The sequence below is a fragment of the Lithobates pipiens genome, unplaced genomic scaffold, assembly GCF_037356315.1.
Source record: "Lithobates pipiens isolate NorthernLeopardFrog02 unplaced genomic scaffold, aLitPip1_a1.2 Scaffold_13, whole genome shotgun sequence".
In the NCBI taxonomy this organism is placed as follows: Eukaryota; Metazoa; Chordata; class Amphibia; order Anura; family Ranidae; genus Lithobates; species Lithobates pipiens.
In genome coordinates this window covers 463,347,425-463,362,247 of record NW_027507718.1, presented here as the reverse complement: position 1 = coordinate 463,362,247, position 14,823 = coordinate 463,347,425, and the positions used below count along the sequence as shown (strand labels likewise).

At 42.4% G+C, this 14,823-nt stretch overlaps 1 protein-coding gene across 2 annotated transcripts in view; it reads right to left on the bottom strand.

The window, feature by feature from the left end:
- Positions 1–14,823, bottom strand: part of SORCS2 (sortilin related VPS10 domain containing receptor 2) — a 1,283,650-nt gene that overhangs the window by 102,954 nt on the left and 1,165,873 nt on the right. For both annotated transcript variants that reach the window (XM_077477839.1, XM_077477840.1), the window contains exons 18-19: positions 11,406–11,577; positions 6,534–6,720 (exon numbers count right to left, since the gene is read on the bottom strand). In XM_077477839.1, the coding sequence (XP_077333965.1) occupies positions 6,534–6,720; positions 11,406–11,577 (359 nt within the window). The remainder of the gene's footprint in view (positions 1–6,533; positions 6,721–11,405; positions 11,578–14,823) is intronic.

The following is a 14,823-nucleotide window of genomic DNA, read 5'->3' as shown; positions in this document are numbered from 1 at the left end:
CTTTGATCTCCTGTACCATGCCTGCAGTCTCTGACCATCTCCTGTACCATGCCTGCAGTCTCTGACCATCTCCTGTACCATGCCTGCAGTCTCTGACCATCTCCTGTACCATGCCTGCAGTCTCTGACCATCTCCTGTACCATGCCTGCAGTCTCTGACCACCTCCTGTACCATGCCTGCAGTCTCTGACCATCTCCTGTACCATGCCTGCAGTCTCTGACCATCTCCTGTACCATGTCTGCAGTCTCTGACCATCTCCTGTACCATGTCTGCAGTCTCTGACCATCTCCTGTACCATGCCTGCAGTCTCTGACCATCTCCTGTACCATGCCCGCAGTCTCTGACCATCTCCTGTACCACGCCCGCAGTCTCTGACCATCTCCTGTACCATGCCCGCAGTCTCTGACCATCTCCTGTAATATGTCCCCAGTCTCTGACCATCTGCTGTATGAAAATCTTTTTTTTAAAACAGTCATTTTTGGTATCGGTGCTGTTTCGGTATCGGTTTTCGGCCTAGTGTATTTTTCATTTTCGGTATCGGTTTCGGCACCAAAAAACTCATTCGGTGCACCCCTAATATATACACACAGTATATACACATATGTACACTCTATATTTATGTATTAATTATTACTGTCCCAGTTGGAAAGATTCTGATCACTTGTTGTTCTGGTGACCACATATAAAGTTAGAGAAAATGAGGACCCAACTGGGACACAGCAGGGAGAAAAACTCATAAACTAAAGAAAAAAGTTTTGGGTAGAGTTACACTATAACTGCTTCTATTAAACTTGTCCTTTAGTAGTTCCTGAAAACGAAGCAATATTTTGAATTCTGAATTCTGTCGGGCAATGGAAATGTATTAAACTTATGCAAATGATCTAAAGAAGACATCTTCAGCTATTGCCTTGGCTGATTTCCTCAGGGTATCACAAAACATTATGTTTGCATAGATCAAGAGAGGCAATTGTATTTATAGGTTTCTGTGAATTAGGAGACAAAAGTCAGCACTGTATGAGGAAACGGCTGCCGTGATGCTGTAAAATTACTATCATTTTAATTTGCACTGAGATTTTTTTCGGCTTACCGTCAGGGGATGTTTTTGGAATGAGCCTATGACTAATTCATGTATAAACAGCTTCCTGAAACAGTTCCCATATGTTTTTTGTGAATGAGGCTGTCTCTTCATTTCCCTGAATGCAGACTGTTTTACAGTATGGATCAACTCTTTCTAGAGAAAGTGCATCAGGGTACAAACTCTTCCATCTAATGCAGTCTGCAGGCTCTGAATTAAAAGGCTTTTTTCTAGCTGGTTTCATCTAAAAGCGTTACATTACACTGCAATGGAACACACACACACCCATAAACACCCGGAGAGGACTTTTCACATGCAAAGCAATACAGCTGTGACAAGTCGAATTGACGGGTAGCACCGCTTGTCAAGCTTGGCCATTAAAGTCACTGGGGCTGTGCCGTAACTGAGAGTCAAACACTTGGCTTGTGGTTGTGGCGCATTAGTGCCATTGTAAATTGCTATTCAGCACGCCTCCTGAACAGCTGATACCACCACTGCAGACCACTTTTTAGAACTCAGGCTATTGTTAACTTAGCCTAAGGGGCAATAGGGCAATATAGGGCACCAGTAACTCTCCTGGTCCAGCAATTAGTTTCACTGCTCATATTCACAGGCTCTATTTTGAGTTCATTCATTCAGTGGCAGCCACTCCATTAGGGATGCAGGGGCGCCACCCCCCTAATCCATGCGCCCTGCCCCTAATCTAAATATAGGGTGCTGGATGCTTGGATTTCAAAAAAGAGTGGGCTTGGTGCACAGAACATTGTGCCCTGAGCCCACCCAGTTGTGTGGCATTAGAAAATTAATATTCGCTATGTCTTCCTGCTTCTGATAGAAAAGTTTTAAATGTTTATTGTGTGACCATTAGAAAAATTATTAGAAAAACAATAACCTTGAGACTGATTTTTAAAATGATTTCTGAGCACGTTGTTGTATTAACTTGCTATATAGTTTGCTTTAACTCCACAGAAAGTTGTAGAATAATTAGGCTTAGCCATATATGGTAGAGCGAGACTGTACAGGAAACACTAATTAGCCAAATAAAGTACCATTTTGTACCAGGCACGCTATCTGTGTTTCCTCAGCCAATAGAAGCATTGAGGCTATATTATTGTAGGTATTAGGAGGGGGGATGTACATCTCTTTGTGTGATTCTTACTGCATCTTTTGGCTTGTAAGCATCAACCCATTTGTGTGACACATCTGGAATAAATTGTCTGCATCTCAATACACCTGGAGTTTGACTGATCACAAGAGAAGAGTAATTCTAACATTTTCTCCTCCCGGGCCAATCAAGAAGTGGATCCTGAGGCCGGATTGGCCAGGGAGTGTGTTGAGGAGAATCAACAGCCCCTCAGCACTGAGCGCCACCTTCCCGGCTCCATAGAGCCTTTCCTCCTATCAGAGCCCATAGAAGAAGCCCGGGCCAGGAGCGTGTACTGGCTGCAGCTCTCTGTCAGGGGCAAGCCGCTCTCCCATCGCCGAGGAAGAGATTGCAGTAGCAGATGGGAGAATAAGCAGGAGCCGGTGTGGGGATGAGTGTGAGTACCGAGGCTGGCCTGTGCGGAGGGTTGCTGGTGGCGTTATGTGCGTGTGATGGGAGCAGGTTTGTTTGGCATGCGCCCCCAAAATATTGAGCACCAGCCGCCACTGCATTCAATGTTCTTATTTTACATATTGGCTGTTTTTAGTAGAAAATTAATAATAAATTTAGACTCTTATCCTTTGGTATAGTGCTCCTTCCGTTTGTGCATGTTTTTTGTTTTTTTTTAATAGCAGATCTGTCGTTAAATTGGATCATGCTTTGCTGGGGTTTTTCACCTTCCTCTGGATCAACTGTGGATATAGGATTGTGTATATGGGATTGTAGGATATTATTATTATTATTTTTTATATGGTTGGTCTGGATGGACTTGTGTCTTTCTTCAACCTGGCTAACTATGTAACTATGTAAAAGAAAGATTGGTGAAAACTAGGACTGAATTTTTGGAGGCTGACAAGCGGGAGGCTCGGAGAGCTTGATAGGATAGTTAGAATTGCCCTTGGTGTAGTAAGAACTGAGATACAGCTAGGATTTTGTTTTATCTCTTGTCATTTTTTTTTGAACACTGCACCTGTAAATACCCTGTGTATGGCACAAAACAAACTCACCAATGTTTGGCAACCATCACATCACTAAACTGGTATTTTGGCTAAAACGCTACTTGTCTCCAGCTTACAATATATATATATATGTAGCGCAGGCTCCTGACGAGCATGCGCTATATGTTTTTGTAAGTTAATATTCCTGAAACCACAGTTGGGTTTTAGGGCTAATTTTACTAAATTATGATTTCTGTGCCAGTCCAGCTGGGTTGCACTGGGTTCTCCTTGGCCGCAGGTGTCGCTGTCACTGCCGGCAAGTGGTAGAATGCAGTTTAGCTGGGTGTATTGAGTGCCACGTTTTTCTCTGAACCAGCCCAGTGGGAGTGTTCTCCTGCTGTGCATTCTGGGAGGTGGTATTTAAGGTACTGACTTCATGTGCTGCGGGGTTCCATGCCAGAGGATTTTTCTGTCTGTTTGGTTCTGGTCCTCCTGACCAGCCCCCATGGCCCTCCTGGCCTGGGGTGTGGTTCCATGCATTTCCAAGTCTCGGGGCTGGATAGTCCAAGGCAAAGCATCTGCAGGGACAGGCCTGAATGGATATCAAGGCCTGCTGATTCAAGGGTGGTTCGGTGCTGTCTCATCTAAGGAGAGGACCAGCAACTGGAGAAGCACCCAGGCGAGGACTCTTCAGGAGAAGGCTATGCACAAGGCTGGCTTCTCTGAAGGAGCCTGGAGGCTCAGTTGAAGGACACTTCATGGATCTACACTCAAACGGTATTGCCAGACCGGCTGATAGATACTGGTACCGTATGATAGCTCTATAAATTTGTCTATGTCCCTCAGTTACAATCAAGTCTGTGGCAGAGACTTTTTCTCAAGTATTCTACATTCAAGTCTGTGGCAGAGACTTTACTTTGCTTGACTGTAGGCAAGACACACTTGTCTTTGTACTCCTCACCTGGTTGCAGCTACACACGCTTGAAACCATATGAACCAAATACGTTTACCTTGGTCTCATCAGACCACAGGACATTGTTCCAGTAATCCATGTCCTTAGCCTGCCTGTCTTCAGCAAATTGTTTGCGGGCTTTCTTGTGCATCATCTTTAGAAGAGGCTTCCTTCTGGGACAACAGTTATGCAGACCAATTTGATGCAGTGTGCAGTGTATGGTCTGAGCACAGACAGGCTGACCCCCCACCCCTTCAACCTCTGCAGCAATGCTGGCAGCACTCATATGTTTATTTCCCAAAAACAACCTCTGGATATGAAGCTGAGCACGTGCACTCAACTTCTTTAGTCGACCATGGTGAGGTCTGTTCTGAGTGGAAACTGTCCTATTAAATCGCTGTATGGTCTTGGCCACCGTGCTGCAGCTCATTTTCAGGGTCTTGGCAATCTTCTTGTAGCCTAAGCTATCTTCATGTAGAGAAACAATTATTTTTTTCAGATCCTCAGAGAGTTCTTTGCCATGAGGTGCCATGTTGAACTTCCAGTGACTAGTATGAGAGAGTGAGAGCGATAACACCAAATTTAACACACCTGATACTCATTCACACCTGAGACCTTGTAACACTAACAAGTCACATGACACCAGGGAGGGAAAATGGCTAATTGGGCCCAATCTGGACATTTTCACTTAGAGGTGTACTCACTTTTGTTGCCAGCGGTTTAGACATTAATGGCTGTGTGTTGAGTTATTTTGAGGGGACAGCAAATTTACAAGCTGTACACTCACTACTTTACATCGTAGCAAAGTGTCATTTCTTCAGTGTTGTCACATAAAAAGATATAATAAAATATTTTAAAAAATGTGAGGGGTGTACTGAGTTTTGTGAGTTACTGTATATATAGTATATAATAATTCTAATGAAAACGTGGACAGTGGGATACTTCTCTAATATGCCATTTTTTTTCTAAATTGCTGACTCTTGTTTCGAGTCTTTCGAGTAGTACAATTATAATATTCGAAGGTTAAATATATTATCCCAATGTTTAATTTTAACTCTGCAGAAATGCTTGGAAGCTAATTGGTTTCTACAGGCAACCAGAATTTTCCTTTTTAGACCACTTTTCGTAAGCGCCTTAATAATTGACTTTGTGCAGCCTTCCCATTTTTTAGCTTTGAAAGCAAAATTATTAATAGACATAACTCACAAATTGACCTCAATAAATGGTCAAAAAGGAAGTGTAAAGTAATACCTGCTGATCTTGCCAGATCCTGTGCTCTCTGCCTGTGCTGTCTGTTGTCAGTTACACTGTTCTCAGTTATTTCTTCAGCTAACTACAGCTCTCTGCCCCTTTTTTCTGCCAGCTCAGACAAGCTTTATAAATTCTGGACTTGGAATGGATGTAGAGAAGAAAATACTGTAGATTAACAGGCACAACTTATGTAGAAGGATTTGTTTCATCTATACGTATCACGCGAGGCCAGTCACTTCACTGGATGCAGGCAGGCCCACGGGTTACGAGCATGATAGGTATGTAGGTCTGGCCGTTTTTTTTTTAAGTCAGCAACTACAAACACTGCAGCTGCTGAATTTTAATAAGGGCACTTACCTGTCCAGGGTGCCCACGATGTCGGCCGCCCGAGTCTGATCTGTCCATTGGATCGGGTCCCAGCGCCTTGCGGCTTCACTGCCCATTTTTCCTACTGCTCATGCGCGAGTCGCGCATCGCTTTGTGAATGGCTATGTGGTTTTCTGGGACACACACATGTCCCAGAAGACAACGGGGCCGCTCGCCGAAGAGGAGGAAGTGAAGGAACAGCGCCGCAGAATAGGAAGAGGCAGATTTGGAAGACTGCCTAGCAACAGACATTTCTGGTAATAAAAAACTTTTTTTTTATATATATATATATTTTTGGAGAATGTTAATGTAATTTTTTATTTTAGGGTGGACCTCAACTTTAAATTGAATTTGTTTGTAAGTTGGAATAGATACATTTTGTTTAGGTGTAGCTCCAGCCCAAAAAATGATTGCTATGTTTTGGATAGCATAGGGAAGGGTTAGCTGGCCATGCAATGATGTGGGATTGCTGACAGGTCAGCCAGACAGTAGGTGGCAGCATGCAGTGAGCAGCAAGATGGCCGCCCGGCGGTTTCTGGGCCCAGACTTCATTCATGTAAGTTAGATGTTTGTAATACGGGGACTGCCTGTATATGTTAGGGTTTACAACCACTTTAATGGTGGTAATTGCAGCAAAAATTTGTTTTGTTATTACATCTTTTAGTAAACTATTCATATTATGTTTTTTTTTGTCTGGAGTTCAGCTATAAACAAAGATTTATTGGTTGCTGAACAATATGTTTTCATCACAACAATTTTAAATGATATCCCCAAAGGGTACTCATATATGTTATAAATTTTACTTACAGATGACCTGGACATAGATCACAGCTTCATCATGGCCCGCCACATTCTCCGCTTTCACCGACACTCTGTATATTCCAGGGCTCTCATACCGGTGTCGAATGGGCTCACCAGTCAAAGTGAGATTCACGTAAATTGCTTTGAATCCATCCCCCAAGTTCACCTGGTACTTGGTGTTCAGAATATCCCCCTGTAGGAAACAATGGAAGATCCACACTTCAATGCTAGAGATAAATCAAGCTATAGAAGGTCATAGAAGCAGATTTTAGAAGTCCTGTCTCACAGCCCTCCACTTAAGCCCCCGGACCATTTGGCTGGCCAAAGACCAGACCACTTTTTGCGATTCGGCACTGCGTCGCTTGGGGGGCTTTCTCAGCGTCGCTTTAACTGACAATTGCAGGTCGTGCGACGTGGCTCCCAAACAAAATTGACGTCCTTTTTTTTCCCACAAATAGAGCTTTCTTTTGGTGGTATTTGATCACCTCTGCGGTTTTTCTTTTTTGTGCTATAAACAAAAAAATTGCGACAATTTTGAAAAAAAAAAAAAACATATTATTTTTTACTTTTTGCTATAATGCATATCCCCAAAAAATATATAACATTTTTTTCCCCTCAGTTTAGGCCGATACATATTTTTGGTAAAAAAAAAATCGCAATAAGCGGTTATTGATTGGCTTGCACAAAAGTTATAGCGTCTACACAATAGGGCATAGTTTTATGGCATTTTTATTAATATATATTTTTTTTTTTACTAGTAATGACGGTGATCAACGGTTTTTATCATGACTACGACATTATGGCAGACACATTGGACACTTTTGGCACGATTGTGCAATTAAAAATGCACTGATTACTGTGTAAATGTGACTGGCAGTGAAGAGGTTAACCACTAGGTGGCGCTGTAGGGGTTAACTGTGTCCTAGAGAGTGATTCTAAGTGTGAGGGGGGGGGGGGCTGTGTGTGACACATCACTGATCTCTGCTCCCAATTACAGGGAGCGCAGATCAGTGTCCTGTCACTAGGCAGAATGGGAAGATGCTTGTTTACATTACACCCGTTCTTCTTCTTCGTGAGACAATCATGGGTATCCCTGTGGACATTGAGTCCGCGGGACTCGCGATCAGACTCACGGAGCCCTCAGCGGGCGTGCCCGCAAGCCGATTCTTAAAAGGCAACGTACAGGTAAGTGATTCTGCCTGTACGTGCCCTTCTGCCGCCGTATATGTGCGTGAAGTGGTCGGCAAACGGTTAAAGTGTTACTGCATCTTTGTTGTGGTTAAAAATATCATAGCCACCCCCACCCATCATCAGCACCACCTCTTAGTCTTAAAGCGGAACTAAATTTTCTCAATCAACAGTGGCTATTTTTAATTCTTATGCTGCTAGAATTAGTAAATACACAGGAAGGTATATTATATTTAGTTGTTTTAGACTTGTGTTTTTTATTTTATTTCTTCTGGCACTTCTTGTTTTCTGGCCTAGGCCATAATGATGTCATACATCCCAGGAATCTTCATGGGCATTTATTTTCTTTCATCTGGAGGATTTCTTGGGGGGCTTTCTCAGCTAAGTATGTCCTCCTCCCTGCATGCCTAAGCTAAGGGCAAATGGATTCCAGTAAGTAAATGCTTACATGAATCCTCTGCCCATATTTAAGATGGCCATGGCTAGAAATGCTGGAGGGGGGGGGGGGCAGGGGTGGGGTCCTGAGCAAAATAAAGTATGGAGACATGGATAGATGGGTGAATTTGCTTTGAATATTAAAAATGAATGAAATCGTGTTTTCAGTTTGTACTGCTCATATATAGTTTAGTTCTGCTTTAGGATCCATGCACACTGGCTTGACCACTTTACAGCCACCCTATTGTAGCTTTACTACTACAGGGTGGCCGTTGTGCACAGGATCATGTATATACATTACATGTGATCCCGCACTTCCACTGGCGGCATGCTTCCAATGTGATTGTGCACAGCAGGAGCTGATCAGTGGGTACCACGGACCCGATCGTTCTGTACACATGGAAGAATGGCAATCTGCCTATGTAAACAAGGCAGATTACTGTTCTGTAAATAGTGAAGGCATAAATCCTGTGTTCCTGCAAAGCAGGACCATGGATCTATGCCTTACCCTAGTAAGAGCACCTCCCATACAGTGCACAAACACTGGTTAGGCACACAGTTAACCCTTTGATCATCCCAGCCAGTGTGAATAGTACAGTGACAGTGCATATTTTTAGCACTAATCACTGTATTAGTGTCACTGGTTCCCAAAAACGTGGCAAAAGTGTCAGTTAGTGTCCGATTTGTTCACCGCAATAACTCATTCTTGCTATAAATCGCTAATCGCCGCAATTACTAGTAATAAAAATAAATACGAATTCCGTAAATATATCCCATATCTTGTAACCAAACCAATCAATATAAGCTTATTCGGATTTTTTTTTACCAAAAACATGTAGCAGAATACATATTGCCCTAAATTTATGAAGAAATTCGATTTTTACTGGATATGTTTTATAGCAGAAAGTAAAAAATATAGTTTTTTTTTTTTTTAATTGTCGGTCTTTATTTGTTTATAGCGCATAAAATAAAAAGCACAGAGGAGATCATATACCACCAAAAGAAAGCTCTGTTTGTGGTAAAAAAGAACATACATTTTATTTGGGTACAGTGTCGCACGACCACGCAATTGTCAGTTAAAATAACGCAGTGCCGTGTCGCAAAAAATGGCCTGGTCATGAAGCGGGGTAAATCTTCTGGAACTGAAGTAGTTAAAAACACTGCTTATAGAGAGGAGTTTAGCATTTGACATGTAGAAGTAGCTCAATGTTATCCTATGTGTCCATGCACATTAGCACGTTTAGAGGCAGAAAAACAAATCCTTGGGTTTTTTGCGTTTTTGAGAGGAGTTTCTGCCAGTAAAAACGGCTAAACATTTCTAAACACCTGAACAAAAAACACTCTATATAAGCATTTTCCTTTTCTGCCAAGAGAACTGGCGTTTTGTTCATGGACCCTAAAGCTGGCAATAGAGATTTTCATTAAAATGTTCTTCAGGATTTCTGCTAAATAATTTGTTAGAAAATTCTTTCTTGCCATCATTGAGTCAATTCATTTTGTTCAAAAGCCCAAAAAATTTTACAAAGACACTTGCCACTTGAATGAAATCCCAGATATAATAAACAAGATTCATTACAATATGTACATTTTTTTCCTCCTGAATAAACACCATATTCACAGTTAGAATTTCATTGAATCAAGAATATTTTTCGATCATTCTCCTTTGAATTTTCTCCTCACTATGGTTGACAGTGACTGTTGATTTAACTCTAGTACGTAATTGAAAATTAAATGTAAGTTCCAAAAATGAAAATTTTGGAACAAGATTGTACTGGTTTATGGCCAGCTTTATTCCCCCCCTGTTCCTGATCTAGAAAAATAGCTTTCTGGGCCTGTGCACACACTATGCACTCATTCATTCCTACTCTTTGGAGTAAGGGCTCTCCATAGGATAATGAGAGTGCAGTGCGCATGGACAGGCCAAATATGAAAAATTGGGACAAACAGCTATGCCAACTGGTCAGCAATATCAGGTCAGCTGATTTAGGGACAGATGAGTATGAAATTGAAAGGAGGGCTGAGGGTTGGCGGGACTACATTATAAATTTGTAGTCCTCCCTCAAATACAGGGTGGCCCACGGCCAGCCTTCTAACTTGTAGTCGGAGTCTTCGCTGGAAATGTGATCCCCTAACTTCCAAGGCCTAAGGTGTGCCTTGGCCTAGCTGGTCAGTAAGCCTGAAAGAGAGCATACCCTGAATGCATGAATATGAAAAGGTACTGTGTATAAATGGGGCACATGAAGATTGGGGGAACCGGGTGGGTGGGAAACCCTGAAAAATAACAGACGCAGGCTCAGATAGAGGAGGAGGGACTCCTCCTCAGACTCCTCCCACAAATACAGGGTGGCCCACGGCCAGCCTTCTTACTTGTAGTCAGAGTCTTTGCTGAAAATGCAATGCCCTAACTACAACGGCCTGATGTGTGTCTTGGCGTAGCTGGTCAGTAAGCCTGAAAGAAGGCAAAAAGACATGAAGTAGGTGTGATAAGAAAGCTTGATGAAGGGTCGGTAACAATCTGTCTAGTGGAGTAGCGCATGCCCGGATGTCTTCTGTATATAGTTCCGGTATGTATCAGCTATAAAAGGAGGAAACTAGCGTCCCCTGAATTGATGATAAGAATGCACCACCTGTTTGGAACCTGCGCAACTGCCCAGAACCCAAATCAATATTCCGTACATGGTTTGGATTGAGCCTAATTCCTGGGAAATGCAGCCATGAGAACGAACTGTTGGAGTGAGAGGATACGCCTGGGGAAAGGGGAGCGAGGGCTGCCCCTGCGAAATAGCAGAGAAGATCAAACACATCAAAACAGACATCATTGGAGAAGCCCTATGAAATTCCCTCGAACCCCAGGCCAGTCTGTCTGTTCTAGGAATAGGGCAGTTTGAGAGGGTAAGCGGCACAAATGGACGAACTGCCAGGATTTTTCAGGGGTCTGAAGTGCTGGATACCTGATAAATATGCTGGCAGATAAGGTGGATAAGGTCCAAAAAAAATGTTGGCGGATAAGGCCCAAAACGTGTGGCAATATGCATCCATAACATAGGGAAACCATACCAGACACACAGCAACTGGTCCCACGACCATTAACCTATGAGTATCTTTTTCTTTTTAGGAAGGACATTGAGGTGCCCAAAGAAACCAAGAAAAAAGGGGGGTGACATATGCATTTGTGTCCAAGGGTTTGATATGGAACCAAAACCTACATACTGTAAGCCAGCAATGCATTTTCATCCCCATGCCTATGTGATTTACCTGGTCCTGCTGTAATATGAATGTTATATCTTCTCCTGGCTTCATAGCATAGGAGTCTCCTTTTACAGAGATGCGCAGACCTTTGGGTGCTAGTAGGGGGCACTGAAAGCGAACAAGATTTTCCTGAAGGTCAATACCCCCTTCACAGACATTGGATACCACTTTCCGATACCTGCAATTAAAAAGTAAAAGGAACATAGAACATGCGTCAGTATATACAATAAATAATCACAATAACAGCCAGCTGATCTTTTGGCTTCAGTGCTCTTTGAATCTCTCAATTGGAACAAGTATGCATCGGGAGTTTTTACCTCCCTTACCACAAGCTTATTCCAGGTCTGTGGTTCAAAGTATTGAAGCCAGAGATATCCAGATAAGTAGCAATTTCAGAGTTAGGTCAAGCACCATATTTTGCTCATGACAAATTTTCTTTAGGGGAAGTAAACACAATACACAATGGGGGAGATTTACTAAAACTCGAACATGCAAAATATTGGGGTTGATTTACTAAAGGAAAATAGACTGTGCATTTTGCAAAGTGCAGTTGCCTTCTGCAAGTGCAGTTGCTCCAGAGCTTAGTAAATGAGTTAAGCCTTCACTTTGGAAAGAACACCCAATCACGTTCAAGGAAAAAAAAAAACGGAATTTTTGCTTGCACATGATTGGATGATGGAAATCAGCTGGGCTTAGTAAATGAGGTAAGGTTACACTTTGCAAAGAACACCCAATCACGTATAAGGAAAAAAAAAAAAAGAATTTTTGCTTGCACATGATTGGATGATGGAAATCAGCAGAGCTTCTGCTCATTTAACAAGCTCTGGAGCAACTGCATTTGGAAAGTGCATAGTCCTTTTGCCTTTAGTAAATCAACCCCACGGTGTAGTTCTGCATAGTAACCAAATAGCTTCCAGGTTTTATTGTCAAAGCTTAAAGTGGAGTTCCAGCCCCTAAAAAAAATTTAAAAGTCAGCAGCTACAAATAATGTAGCTGCTGACTTTTAATATAAGAACCCTTACCTGTCCAGGGATCCTGCGATGTCAGCCCCCCGAAGCTGATTCGTCCAGCGGCTCGGGTGCAGGCGCCAGCAATGCAACTAATGCCGCGTACACACGAGCGGACTGTATGGCGTACTTAGTCCGTCGAAACACATTTCAGCGGACAATCCGCTCGTGTGTGGGCTTCAGCTGACTTTTTCAGCGTGCAGTCCGGCGTACTAAGAATTTCGGATTTTTCGAAATTCTGTCCGTCGTACTTTGGTTTCAGCGGACAATCCGCTCGTCAGTATGCTAGTTCGACGGACTAAGAATGGCGCATGCCCAGAAAGGATTTACACGGCGGAAGGGTGCTTTGCTGTGTCTTGGACTTCCTATTTCTAGTCCCGTCGTACGTGCTGTACACGTCATCGCGCAAGCTTTCGACGCACTGTTTGTGCATCCGTGTGTGGTCAAGTCCGTTCAGTCGAAAGTACGACGGACTGTCCGTCGGATTGTATGATGAACTACGCCATACAGTCCGCTCGTGTGTACGCGGCATTAGGGAAACTTTACAGCGCATACGCTAGTCGTGCTGTGCTTATTGAATGGCCCGTCGTCTTCTGGAACACACACAGGTCCAAGGAGGCAGCGCAGGGGGGGGCAATGCAAATGAGATGACATACCTCGCCGAGGCAAGGTAGGAAGGAAGTCCGGCTGGAGCAGGATATCCGGGGGGGGGGGGGTTCTGTTGTCCTCGATTGGGACCTAGTTTCATTTTAGCCTTGAACTCCACTTTAATTAAACAAGCTGAAGTTACAAGCTGATTGGCTACCATGCATAGCTGCACCGGATTCTGAGTGCTCCAGTTTTATCAAATCTCCCCCAATATGTATTTGTATTTTCCTGTACTCGTGATCAATATTTCAATATTATATAGCACATTATAACAGCTGAATGTGTATATTTGAAAATTAGGAAAGTTGTTACTATTTTTGGAATAATCATTTAATGAAAGATTGTTTATCTGACAAGTTGGCTACAAGTCTGGACTTTCACTCTTTGAGCTCCCTGTGTGATAATTACTGCGATTTCATCATTTGTGGTTGTAATATGGAATAGCTAGCATTCTCATAAAACTAAGGCGCATACACTGATTACAGTTATGATTTTTTGACGTTTATCCGTCTACATTGTTCCCTGTAATTATGGTAGCTAGAATATTTTTAAAACTTTAAAATAAAAGCTTTGGCTGGACTCACACTTCAGTTTGGTGCCTACAAGACCAGCATGGTAATTCATGTAAACCAATCAGCATTTAACTGACTTGACATTTAACCAAACTTTGATTGGCTGCGTCTCCTTAGGTTACCTTATTAAACTGGTGCGCTAATGAGCAACATTACTCCCATCTAATTATTCTGACACATGTTGGGATTTTGTATGGGGCTCTGTTTTGCATGTAATTTTCTGTAAACATTGACATTGTATATTAGCCTTCCAAGTCTCTTAATCCTACATAGCAACCAGAAATGATGGGCGAGCCGCAGATTTCCTAATGGCTGACTGACAGCGCAAGCCAATTAAAAGCCATCATATCACAGAGGAAATACAGACGATCTTCCAGCACGAAGCTGACACAGTCTGAACTAACCCAAGCATGAGTTCTGCTTTCCTAAATAGCCTTGTGTTCTCTGTACACCGGAATCCTTTTCTAAATTGGATGGGCCTAAAATGTAAAGCAGGCAATTATTTTCTATAGGGCCGGCCTGCTTATTCCATTGGAAGATGTGCTTTCCCCTTCATTGGCTTGTATGGTCTAAGAGTTTCACGAACGCCCGCTTGCTTGCAGAACACTAACACTGAATTTAATTAATAGTGCAGCTGATGCGGGCTGAATGGAAATTACAAAGAACAGACTTGCAACATTTTTAAGTGCAGGACGCTCGATGTTCCACTTTGACACGTTGTACAAATCCAATTTATTTTATGGCACAGAAAAAAAGAGTAGAAACATCCAAGGCTGGTTTACTACGCAAAGATAAATAACTACCATCTCTGCAGTTGGTGTATATTAACGATTAGACTCATTAAACAAAGAATAGCTGTAAAAATAACATTGGCTTAAAGGACAACTCCAACCTTCTGACAGATTCGAATTTTCAAGGCTGAATAGCGGAAATATCTATTAATCAAATCATGTATGTGAGCCCCAACAATAAACCTCTCTCCTTTTCTCCCCTTTAGTATGTTATTGCGGCCGTAAACGATTTGAAAAATGCTCGATTTATTTTCTGGTTGATCTCTTCAAATAGGAATATTCGATCTGTAGTGGATAACCCATTAGGTCGTTATTCCACATCTGGGGAAGCCGATTTCAAATGATAGTTAAGATAAGATCATAACTTATGATTGTAAGATATCAATCACATCTCTGTTTACACCAT